The sequence below is a fragment of the Carex rostrata genome, chromosome 11, assembly GCF_964058835.1.
Source record: "Carex rostrata chromosome 11, lpCarRost1.2, whole genome shotgun sequence".
NCBI classification, from domain to species: Eukaryota; Viridiplantae; Streptophyta; class Magnoliopsida; order Poales; family Cyperaceae; genus Carex; species Carex rostrata.
In genome coordinates, this window is record NC_135928.1 from 5,102,238 (window position 1) to 5,115,466 (window position 13,229).

The window sequence follows — 13,229 nt, forward strand, 5'->3', positions numbered from 1 at the left end:
TGATATGCAATGTTTGTTAACGTTACCAACCCATGATATGCAATGTTTTTTTTTATTATTCTGCATTTTATAACGTTATAATTTTTCAAAATTCCACAAAACATTGCATAATAATTTAACAATGCAGAATGAGTGAGTCTATGGTACTATGCATATTACGATTTGGCCCGTAATACGGCTCAATATTTGACTTTTCAAAATCTTAACTGTCAATTCAAACCGTTCATCTTGTTCTCCATATTAATATGTGTTTGGAGACCAAATTTTACATTTTTTGAAATTTTTTTACTATTTTTTTAGATTTATTGAAAATCACAATTTTTGGATGGTCCAAAATTTTCAGATCAAGTGATTTTCTAAATATCTAAAGAAATAGTAAAAAAATTTAAAAAAATTTAAACTCCAAACACATATTAATATGGAGAACAAGATAAACGGTTCGGATCAACCGTTAGGATTTTGAAAAGTCAAATATTGAGCCGTATTACGGACCAACCCATGATATGCATAGTACCATAGACTCACTCATGCAGAATTACACAAGATATATTTAACGAAGTTAAAAGATTAGTTCTTCATGTTGTGCATGTATTTGACCTAGGTTTTCTCCAAAGAGGTAAGGTCGGTTTGTCTGGGACCATACCCTATGAAATTGCATTGGAATGCCCACTTATCTTAAAAGTTAAAAAACCATTCCAACATTGGTCGAGAATTTGTGAAGATAAATGTTGTTCGGAAAGGAGACACAATGTGAGTAAATATAGGAGCTGATACAGAAAAAGGTACTTAACCAATTAACTATCCTTAAAACAAAATTATCTTTTGGGAGGAGAAAAATATACGGCCAAGGTGGGTCGCCGGACTTTTAAAGTGCATTGTTCGATTTTGGTCAATTTCAAATCTTCAATTCTCAAAATGCTAATTCAAATTTTATTTGTTTTCAAACACAGTTTTGTCCGCAAAGGCAAAAGCCTCGATCTATTTGAATTTTGAACAGAATAAAGAGGCCCAATTGAACCTCCGCTGCTAGCGTTGTTACCATAATGCAAACAAAATAATGAACACTACAGAAGTACAGATGACAGCAGCTAATGTTTTTGGCACCAAAACTTATTAATGGAAAAAAATTAATTAATAAAAATCGGATCGGTATCCGAAAATCTCGTTACATAGACAAGACGCCATAGTTAACAGCATTTTGCCTATGTAATTAATTAGATATTCATATAACGACCCGATTTTTTTTTTTCCATTTTCTATTAATACATAATTCGGCCAAAACTGAGTACAAGGACCTACATTTAAAAAATTTCAGAAAAAAAAAAAGAAATAAAGAAAGAAAGCGAACTAATTTGTTGTTACTGAAGAATGGTTTTTTATATTTTCTGACAAGTTTTTTATTCAATAGTACAAAGATACAACAATGACTAAATAGAAGATACAGCTGATAAATTTATAATAAAAGTGAGGACAAATAATAAGAATTACTAGAAAAATAATCAAGTGCCTCATCACCTATCACTGAAAGATTTCTCCAATTTATTCCTGTCATAAGAAAAAAGCCTGTGAGGAAAAGTAATGTAGCTCCTATCCTAGTAAATGCAAAATCACCTGAAACGACCTTAATCCATAATTTATTTTTGTGCACAGTTAAATCGAATTCTCTCAAATATTTTACTTGGTTCCTTCTCTTTTTCCAACTGAAGTGATTACATTATTATTTCAACCCACTACCTGACTCAGCCAAATAACACTTGGCATCACTAACATATTGGTTAAACTGAGAACCGGGAACTGCATACCAAAAGAAATGCGGGACATAAAATAAATATAAGCGTAGATAAATATTACATGAAAATCAACAAACTTATGTACCTTACACAAACCGATAAATGCAAGAGCATATTTATAGAATAGAACAGCTTCCTTGATCCCTAAAAGGTTGGCAAAATTAGGTAGAATTAGCATGTATTTGACTCATATAAATCATCTAACCGGCACAGCACCAAGCATACCAACTCTTTCATTCTTTTTTTCTCTTTTCTTACTGGAACTTCTATTCTGCTCAAAACTCAAAATTAAAACGGTTCATCTGGTGCATAGATGGTATTGCTTCATTTTCTGCAAGTAATTATAGTACTAATCTGACCAATAACATAAAGACCAGTACTGGAGTTGTACTGGACCTGACCTATGGTACACCCCAATATTTGCTCTAAACTAATATTCTCACCCAGGACAGGAGCAAAGCCGAAGCTACTGTTTAGGATCTTCATATTAATCTTAAGAAATTTTCAAAAGCTTTCAAGAAAACTTTTATTTGGGAGTAAATAAAATATGGTCATAGAAATCCTTGATCATAGGATAATGGGACATCTTAAGCACCTTCCTGTAAATTTTTCATATTAAATCCAAAAATGACAATTCTCAAATTTTCTTATTTTAATTATATTGAAATAGTAAGAAAATGTTACTTTTTAGAATCTTCATAGAATCTCAAAGTATCCTGGAATTTGGTCCAATGTGGGCCGGTCTCTTGAAGGTTCACATTTTCTGGCCCGCTCAAAAAAGCCTGTACTATGAACTCATAGCTTCTCTGCCTGAATATCAACCATTGAAAAACAGCAATTGCAAAAACGTTTATTAGAATTAAATTGGTTCAACCATTTTATTGTTAACATTGAATGCTTTCATCACAGTTTTTCTTTCTGAATTGTACTCCATGCTTCCTGTACTTGAAATTGACAACAAAAAAATATTGGGGCATTTTAGAATAGGAGCCTAGCATCAAATCAAGTTTATTTCAATCAAAGATTGACAAAATTGTCACTAACCTTTTCTTATTGACACAATCAAAAAGCTTCATTACGATTGTATAATGTGAAGCTTGCTTGATTTGGTTGTGGTTAAAATTTGTTAAACATGCAAAAATGTCTTTCGCATTACATTAATCTAGCCAAGATATGTATATTAAGAAAATACCAACAATGACGGCTATTAGTTCCCACTTGGAAGTTCAGACATTCAAAGAAAAATTTGCATAGCAAAAAAAGAGACAATTCATGGTAGGTAGTGTCAAAACAGACAACATTTGAAGGAGTGCACCTTTTCTATTATAATAAACCAGCAGTTTGGTCTTATACTCTATTTGATGAGATCTATAAATAATTATTGGGCATAAGCTGCAATTGCAATAAATGGTTTAACTTGCAGAAAATCCCAAATACTTGTCATTTCCACAAAAAAAAATATACTTCCTTCTTTTCAAAGTAAAAAATTATTAATTCAAAAATGCAACTGACCTCCCTTCATATTCTGATAGATATGCTAAGTAAGCCGCACCAAAGTACATAGATACAAAAGGATTGTATAGGTCATCCACTGAGATCACTTTGTATGCCCTATAACCTACATCACTATGAAGACACAAAAGCAAACAGATAAGTAGTTAAGTACATTGAGCAAGAACACGCATTATTGACACTACTTTATTATGGAAACCATTGAAAACAAGGCTGGTTCTTTGACATAAGCTACCAAACTCGTGACGAGTGCATTTGCATGGATCTTTTGAGTGGTTTATAGGTTATGCAAATACTGGGAAAAAAGGTCTACAAAAGTTCTTTCGAAGAGACGTACTTGTAAAGCCAGAGAGCAGTAGGATAGTCAATGCCAAGAAGACCTGTACGGGCCCTCAGTCCATTAACAAACCTCATACTGGTTACCTCTGCAAGAGCTGCTAGTGCTGACTGTACATATATGCATTATTTAAATTAGCACAGTAAATTGTTGCTGTCAGTGCATACTAGCCCAGTACCAGCTATGCATTAACTAGGTGCTGCCAGTTCAATTTTTATTTTTTAATAGGAAAAAGAAAAAAAGGAGATGGAACTTATTATTTTGTTAGTTCTGGCTCAAGATTGAAGCTTGAGTTCAGAGGTGTATACTGATATGAACTGGCCTGTATGTACCAGATAAGTCATTTTTAAAACAATTGACCTCATCAGCTGTTATGTCCTTGTATTAATTCTAGAGAGAGAAACTTACTGCTTTCACTCCTCTTGAACTGAAGTGCCGAGCAATTATTATTCCTGCTATTGCCTGATGTTTGCAGAAAATAGAATGAACAAGTTAGTTTTAAGTTTTTAACCCATAAGGTATCTTTGGCATTGATAGACAACCAAACCTATCACCACTTCCATTCTATAATAAAAGGATAACTACCCTGCTTTATCCTTGATTCATTAAAAAGAATAATAATAATTAGTAGGTGTTCTTGTAGCAAAAATGCAATAACTTCTATCTCATATATTGGTTTTTCAGAAGGTACACAAATATACCCAAAAAAAAACTTTTCCCTGACAAAAAAATCCAAATTGTTTTCAAATTTCAGTAGAGTGGCTCTCTCTCCAGCGACTCCAAAGGAGAAAAAAAAAGAAATCTCAAACCCTAGATCTACTTAGCCGCAGCCTCTCACTCCACACCTCTCGTCTCTACCTCCTTGAGAGGAGAAGAAAATGAGGGAGAGGGGAAGGAGCGGAGCTGAGAGCGCGGTATCGTCGCAGCTCGAAAAGTCGAGTCCTCATCTCGATCGGAGCGGGACGGTGAGTAAATCTGGTCATCAAAGCCCGGCGACGGTCTATAGAGCGGATCCGATCGTGGAGCAAGATGGGGATTAAGGTATTAGGGTGATTATGAGTGCATATTAGTAGGATTTTTTTTTTTGAAGGTTAGTATATAAGTAGAGGGTAGATTTAGTAAAAGAGTAGATCTAGGAATTTAGAGAATGATTAGAGTAATTTTGAGTAATTTAGATAATTTCAAGAGAATAAAGGAGTAGATCTAGGAATTAGAGTCACTTGACTCGCTTGTAAATATGTTTTTATCAATCGAATTGTTAGTAGGCAATAAAAGCCACTAACATTAAAAAAAATACACCCAAAAAAAAATATAAATATAGAAAGGCATATACCTTGACCTCCACTCTAGAGAGATATGGCTTCTTTTGGGCGTCAAGAGAGAAACGAACCCGGCCCCGCCTCTCTCCTGATTTTGCCCACTCCCTTACTACTTCAGGACTATTCCATATTGCATCCATGTCTTCAAATGATACTCTTGCATCCCAAAATGCCCATTCCTCGCCTAAAGTCCATTTTTTTTTTTCACAATAAATCACATCAAAGGGCATCTTTGCCAAATGATAGAGGTATACAGAAATTATTATTCTGGTTAAGTTTCTCACAGCATTTCAAATACTATGCACATTGCTATCCATGTCAGATGCATCTCAATAAATTACTTGCTTAATAGTTACCTATGATATTTAGCTGCTTCATTAAAAAAAATTAGGGGCATTTTTTCTGTTTTTTTTATGGAAGGTGTGGGCGGGGTGGGGAGCAGGGGCTTTAAACCTCAGATAAGCATTGATCTGGAGTTGAAGCCAAAATAAAACATTCAACTAATTCCTTAAAATGTTCGTTATCTAAGCTTAATATTCTTACAAGCATATTGCTTGGAAGAAAGATTTTGGTCAATTGGTAGATGCAGAAAGTAACTTTTCAAATCAAAATTTCTAGAAATATTAATATCATGTCTCAATTTTGACCTACAATTAAAAAATTTCAAGTGGGTTTAGTCCCACATCTGTTTTCATGCCTCAAAATAATGCCTGATGCACTTGAATTTGAGACTTAACAGTCCAACCATTACATGAAAAGTATTGATCAAGTAATAAACTTAGAATACCTGATTTTCCAGGAGTAGCAGTTGTAGAGTTGCTCGCTGCACCTGTCGGTAGCCTAATCTCATCTTCCCTGGGAAAAAAAATAACTTGTAAAATTTTTAGAAAAATATTGGAATGAATAAATATGAATAAGTCAAGGGAAGGGATGCAGGAAAAACCTCCTGGAGGCGAGACTCTCTTTTACAGACATATATCTCTGGAAATATATCAGAGTAGATTTATGTGCGGCTTTCTTTTTACCACCTTTGTACGCTCTTATTACAAATTCTTCGTTTCTTTCCCTGTAAAATATGCTTCATTAGAATTCATCTTCATGCTAAACACTGCAAAACTGCTTATAATACCTTGTTTGAATAGAAGGTAGAGAAAAGGAAGGGGACGGGAGGCAAAGGAAAGTGTAGCAACGATTTTTATTTGATTGGAATTTTAATAGGAGGGTAAGGTTAGTGGAGGTTACTTTTTTATTTAACCTCCCATAACCTCTTAAAGCTTATATTTTGCTACTCTTCGGGCAACAAATGCAATATAGACAAACAAAAATTACATTTGATGCTTGGTTCTTCTAGTTTGAAAAAAATTATGTCTTCATTAAATTTCTGTTATACAGCTCCCAAATGCTTAGATACTGTAAATCAAGGTCAAATAGAGAGCTAATTAAGACAAGATTGGATAAACAAGCATAACATGGTGCAAAAATGGGTTGCATTGTGGCTCAATTACACTACTGACTACTGAGATTAATCCCCTGATGAGAATTAACAAAGCTTAAGTGCATATTCTGGGAACCAAATGCCTCACTAGTCTGGTACTGACTACTGAACAAACAATAGCTAGTACAAGAATATGCCAGCGGAAATTACAAAAGTAGGCATGAACATACTTGCCGTCACAAGAGGAGAGCCACTTTATATAAGCCGCGCCAAAATACACATTTACAAAGGGCCTGTATAGCATGTCTGGGTTGCCTTCTATCTCATAAGCTCTATAACCCATTTCCCTACAGTTTGAAAAAGTACAACTCAGAAATTAAAATATAAATAAATATAAAAAAAGTTCGTTAGATATAATAGTGAGGGCCTCTTGATATTGTTCATGTTACTTTTCCTTATTAATCCCTAGAAGAACTCAACAAATTGATTTTTGCCTACTAAGTAAGAGAGCATTTTATCTTCTTTTTTTGTCACACCAAGAGTGCAAGAACACAAAGAATTTGGATATAACCAACTAACAATGGCACAGAAGGCACCCATTATTTATATCAAATAAAAGATGAAGGGCAGTAGGTGAGGAGTCTCATGATATTTGGATTAAAATAGCTACTGTTGTTTTCTTTTTTAAAAAAAAGGACAAAGTTCTGCTCAGATTTTTCACACAATTGTGGAAGAAAAGGAAACACAGAAGTAGCGTGGTATCATGAAGAAAAAACAGCAGCGATAAGGTATATTGGGGTGGTTATTTATACATGGGGTCCCTACAAAATGTTAATTATAAAGAATATGACTAAAAGCATGAAACTATCCTAAACATCCATGTTCAAATAGATAAAATGCTGACTTATTACACCTTTCATGATAAATATGTGAAAAATGAGGTGTTCTTAGGGGAATTTTATAGAAACATAGATCTGTGGGGAAGATTTCAAGTTTCAAGGGCATCAGCAATACTTTTAGATAAACCAGAGGCCGAAATGAAACTTTCTCGTTTTGAAAGCTAAGATGTCTTAATTGTAAATGCACCTTGCAAGCCAATCAGCTGTCTCGGGTGCCACTTGCATGAGACCTACCCTGGTTTCCTTCAATTTCTTGTTATACTGCTCTAAGAAGAGTTTTCTGTCACTGACTATCTCACATAGAGCACAAATCATATCCTGCACCAAAAAAAGTCAAATTAAAATTAAAAATTTACCAAAGTCTAAAATAATATTTTAATCACATAAATTTGAACAGAATGATACCCCAAATAAGCAGATAAGTTCTCTCAATTTACCCTCAATGTGTGATTAAACTTGATAGTCTGAAATCAGACTGAGAAATCAAGTTGAAAATAAAGCAACACCAAAAAAACAAATTAAAGTAAAACGTAACAAAACTCAAGTAACCAGTCGAATTACCATACACTGCTAAATACAAGAAATAAACTGGTGAAAATATAATCGAGATGGAAAGGATACCGGGTGAAGCTGCGAGTTGAAATGCCTATCGATGGTAAGTTTAGCAATAGCCTGAAAGATTCCAATATTACAATTATTTAATGTCTTACATTGTATTTCTTATTTTTGAGAGATAATGCACGCACGATAACTCTAATATTGTCAGAGGTGATAACTCAAAGCTTTTACAAGGTCTAAATGTAAGTCCTTTATTTTGAGTAGCTGTTACCAGGGAATTTTACCAGCCATGACCTGCACCAGAACATCAAACCAGGACTTATACCAACACAGAAGGTACACATACCAGCATCTCTGTCTGTGTCAGGTATAGCTCGCCATCTGGGTCCCGCGAGATGTGAACCTTTTCCCCTATCTTCTCCCCAGCATCTATCCATTCCTTGCTGACATCAGCAGTGTGCCACATTACCTTCATGTCGTCTGGGTCAACACAATCATCCCAGTATCTGAAACTCGGCATATTTACACTAGTACACCTATAAATTTTTAATTGAGAATATACTTGGGTTAATTCACAATTGTAAGGGAAAATTGCAAGTTCAATTATCATTAATTCATTGTTGAGGATAATATGATTTTGGGTGCACAAAGTTACTAGTACTTGATCATAAATGGTGGTCAAGTTGACAGTAATTCTGGTTGAAATTGAGAAATGATGGTAATTAAATGATGATCAATGGTAATTTGCACAATTGTGGTCAGAGTAAAGCTTGACTAATTTAGGATAAACTCCAACAGCTGGCCCTTATTTGCCAACTGTCAGCTATATTTGGTTAAGTGAATAAGAATTTTTTGTTTGAATAACTGGTACCACACTGGCAATTAAGATCTAGCGGCATTATGCCACGTACAAAATTTCAGCATATACTGTGTACCGGACAAAACTTATCTCCTTGGGAAATAACAAAATTGCACAATATTTTCCGGGTTTCCTTTTTTATGGTATACAGGTTTTCTCCTATCCTAGACAAACTCGGTCTGTAGAATTGTAAATTGTTAACTCCAACTTAGCAATTGAGCATAAGTTGCCAGCAGTTTCTCAACTTTACCAAACAGGTGGATCACGGAAATTTTTCCAGTTCTTTTAGAAAAACGAAAAGGGGAATTGTCTGAGATTCTCAGGTTGGTGCAATGCAACAAAAGGCGAAGCAAACACGAAATATCCTCGGAATATGAAAGCAATCGAGTTCGTCCCTTAAATTATGAAAATTGAAAAGAAGGAAGAGAAACATATCTTACTCGGAGTAAATGCAGAATTATGAAGCCCGAATTTCAGATCTTTCCCTAAATTTTTATTTTTATGAAAAGAGTAGAGAGAAGTTAAGATTTGAGAAAGAAACCGAAACGGCAGCGAAATAGGTGGCAAAGCGACTATAAATGATCCCTTGTTCGTCCTCAGATGACACGGGCCGAGCGTCGGAAGCGGGAGGCTTTAAGTTTAAGTCATTCGAAAGCACAACTGGAATGTGTCACTACAAGTGGGACCCAGATAGATCGTGTGTTCGTGAAAAGCTACTTTTAGATTTGTCGGTATGGTTAGTGAGTGTCTCTCAGGAGAATAAAACGATAAGATTCTCTCCAATAATGCAGTTTATTTTTAGATCATGAAACCGTTAAAACAATAGATAAGCATCCGATCTCAATCTATCCATAGAGATCTCCCTTGATTTGTTTATTGTATGACCTATTACTGGAGAGGATCCCCAGAAGTACTTATTACTTTATTAGCGGAGAACAATCATTTCTCCGAGCTGTCTTCGTGTGCATGAAGGTTGCTGCTAGCGCCAGATTTTACCAAGTAGATTTTCTGTGGAGCGCTCTGTGCTAACATTCAAGGATTTTTTCTTTTTCTGTTCACCCGCTAAAATTGAACCTTCAACAAAAAGTCAATTGTTTCTTTACTTTTCGCTTCATTGATTCCAATAATGTTGAGGATTTTTTCTAGTTAAATAAAGAATGCTTATTAAATTTTAGAACAATTTTAACTTATCCTTGAATTATTATGCAAATGGCATGTTAAATATTTTTAGATCAAATATTCAAAATCAACATTTAAAATTTTAAACTAAACAGTGGCATTTTGCAAACGTGAAATAAAGTGAAATATATAGATTTTAAAACTAGAGTATCGAACTTAATTGGAAAAATAAAAAAAGTGGGAAATTTGAAATGAGGAAGATCGAAACTGGTTAGACAAGTTCTTCAGGAATTGATTTTAAATATGGAATTACAATTAAAATTGCAAAAATGTTAGAGCTAACCAGTGTTGTAAATAACGGTATACGGTCGTCGGACGAACAGGGTACCGCCAAGTAATTAATCGGAAATAATCGGTCAATTAGTCGGAAAAATTTATGACGGTTTGATCACCGCCAACGACTAATCGCCCAATTAATCGGCCTATTTGTTTGTCACTATGCTTCTATCCAGAGTCTAGAGGCATTTTTGAACAAACTATTTGTATTTTATTGGATTGGGTCTTTTGATGCTGCTTGTTTGATGGATATTAAGTGGGGATTAATTAGGGGTATTTTGACCTTTGAGGTGGTTGGAAGAACAGTGTGTGTGTGTGTGTTGGGGGAGGTTGCGTTTTTATGTTTGCTGATATCATATGAACTCTGTAAGTTTCTACATGTTAATAGAGAAGTGGTGGTCTTTAAAACTACTTTCTTCAAAAATAAAAATAAAAAAAGGAAAAAAATGCTAGTCCTGACTTGCTTAAAAGCCAATTTTTAAAATGTTAAAAGAATGGAAAGTTGAACAGTTCGAATCGACTGTTTGAATTTTAAAAATAAAGATAAATATGATGATTGGAGTAGAAAAGTCGAAAATAATGGTAGCATTTAAATTTTTTTAACCCTACTCAATTTATAATTAGTTTTCCAAAATTTTATCCATAGCGCACAATCACATCTAACATATTTTTATTAGTAAGCGGGTCTAAGACAATTTTATTTAATCGTTAAAATCATTATTCATACAAAAGGGACCTGATTATGAAGCAAATTCCATTTCGGATGTTGCACGAAGAACTTCATTTTTAAGTGCAAACCCCCAACTTATTCCTTCGCAACAGACAAATATGGATTAAAAAATTTATATTTTTTTAGTCAAATTTTAATTACACACTTAGTGCAAAAAGTAATAAAAACATTAAGGAAGCTGATAACAGTATTCGCAGGGGGCTACCGAAAATTAAATGTGAAAAAATAAAAGTGGTCTATGTAATTCCGCTGGATTATCTACTGTTTGATTATAAAAGTTGATTAAATCATATCATTTTTTTAATTTAATTATTTTTAATGTTATTAATGAAAATTTCGGTATGTAATATGTGATGACATGAGTTTCAGCCTATCAATGTTGTTTCGCATTCAGAAATTAATGAAGTCGACGATATTTATTTATAACCTCTCTTTTTTGTACGTGGGACATTTTGACTCGTACAAAACCCATTTGATTGAAAAATCGACTCAGCAGCGCCCGAAATGTTTATTTATACTCTAATAAAAAAAAATAAACAAAATCATCTCATATTTTGAAGAATTTGAAAAATACTCAGGCCGTCAAACTGTTATGCAGTTCAAAAATTAAGAGTCGTCCTATGCCCCTGCGCCTCCTAGACTGATTTTGCGGCTCCATTGTTATATATATATATTTTTTTTTGTAAATGGCACCAAGGTTTTAATAAATTGGCACAAATATCAAAGTTCTGCGGTTCCATTGTTATGATTTTTAAATTGGCATAAATATCAAGAATTTTACTGTATCTCAGGTCAATCAAAGTTTTTTAAAATAACAATTGAAATTATTAAAAAAAATAAATGGGACCGCAAAATTATTTGAAGGATTTTAAACTGGAGTTGCATAATTATTGGGCGGCTCTTAGTCTTTGAGACCGCTGGGACATTTGACGTCCTGATATTTCTTGAATTCTTTGAAATCTGTGGTGATTTTTTTATTTTTTATTAGGGTATAAATAAAAATACCATTTTATTAAAATTAATAAACCAAAACACCAAATTGGACTGGAATTATTAAATTTCGCATGGCCGCTGCGAGGGGAAGCGGGCACTTATTTGGGCCGCTTTGGGGGCCAGCGGCCACATTGATTTTGCCTTTTTTTTTTCTTCTTTTTTTCTTTTTTTCTTTTTTGGAAAACAGAATTTTTTTTTTTGTATTAAAATATTAGAAATGTTGAATATATTTCTTTGAAAATAGATGAAATACAATATAATTTGATTTATTAGAAAGACTGCAACAAATAACCCGGATCAATATTTTTCAGATCGGATTTTTCGCGGCTGTAAGAAAAATTAATATATTTCTTTATGTGTTATTGGAAAAAAAAATAAAAAAAATAAGATTCTAAGTTATTGATCCCGGTTCAAAAGTCACTTCTAAGTAATCCAGAAAATATTGTGACCTTTCTAGTACATTTAATTTATAAAAAGTTGTATCTATTTTGATAATTCTTTTTGAAAAACAAAAATTAAATAAATTAAAGATTTTGATTTTGATTTTTTTCAAAAATAGATACAACTTTTTATAAATTAAATGTACTAGAAGGATCACAATATTTTCTGGATTACCTAGAAGTGACTTTTGAACCGGGATCAATAACTCAGAATCTAAGTATTTTTATTATTTTCCAATAACACATAAAGAAATATATTAATTTTTCTTACAGCCGCGAAAAATCCGGCCTGAAAAATATTGATCCGGGTTATTTGTTGCAGTCTTTCTAATAAATCAAATTATATTGTATTTCATCTATTTTCAAAGAAATATATTCAACATTTCTAATATTTTAATACAAAAAAATTCTGTTTTTCAAAAAAAAAAAAAAAAAAAGCAAAATCAATGTGGCCGCTGGCCCCCAAAGCGGCCCAAATAAGTGCCTGCTTCCCCCTGAAGCGGCCCGGTTCCAAGTGCCCGCTTCCCCAGGAAGCGGCCATGCGAAAAATATAATTTCCAGCCGAAATTGATGTTTTGGTTTAATAATTTAAAAAAATGGTATTTTTAAAAATTTCGGGCAGAGCTGCGCCAAATTAATTTCCCCGTCAGATTGGTAGTTGGTCTTTTCATCCCTTGGATCTGCTCGTTTATTCAATTGAACAATCCAACGGCGCAAACAAGAGAGAATATGCTTATGTCATATTCGATCACGCATTGTGGCCATATTTTATGTAGTAAACCTCCATGTCTCTAGGTTAGGGGTCTAATTTGTAATTTTGTGTCGCTTTCAACTTTCACATATTTGGTTAGGAATGCGCCATCATTGAATGCTAAAACCTTGACCCCCCCCCCCCCCTCTAT

The 13,229-nt window shown here is 33.7% G+C and overlaps 1 protein-coding gene across 1 annotated transcript; it reads right to left on the reverse strand.

Annotated features, from left to right (window-relative positions):
- Positions 1-1,351: 1,351 nt before the first annotated feature.
- Positions 1,352-9,290, reverse strand: LOC144561376 (transglycosylase). The gene is made up of 14 exons (XM_078310340.1): positions 9,150-9,290; positions 8,197-8,386; positions 7,914-7,964; positions 7,480-7,610; positions 6,624-6,740; positions 5,902-6,024; positions 5,746-5,813; positions 4,973-5,142; positions 4,048-4,101; positions 3,640-3,749; positions 3,303-3,416; positions 2,475-2,600; positions 1,876-1,934; positions 1,352-1,545 (listed from the first exon to the last, which is right to left on the reverse strand). Exons 2-13 carry the CDS (start codon positions 8,368-8,370, stop codon positions 1,907-1,909), a joined length of 1,266 nt encoding a protein of 421 aa, XP_078166466.1. The 5' UTR covers positions 8,371-8,386; positions 9,150-9,290; the 3' UTR covers positions 1,352-1,545; positions 1,876-1,906.
- Positions 9,291-13,229: the final 3,939 nt, after the last annotated feature.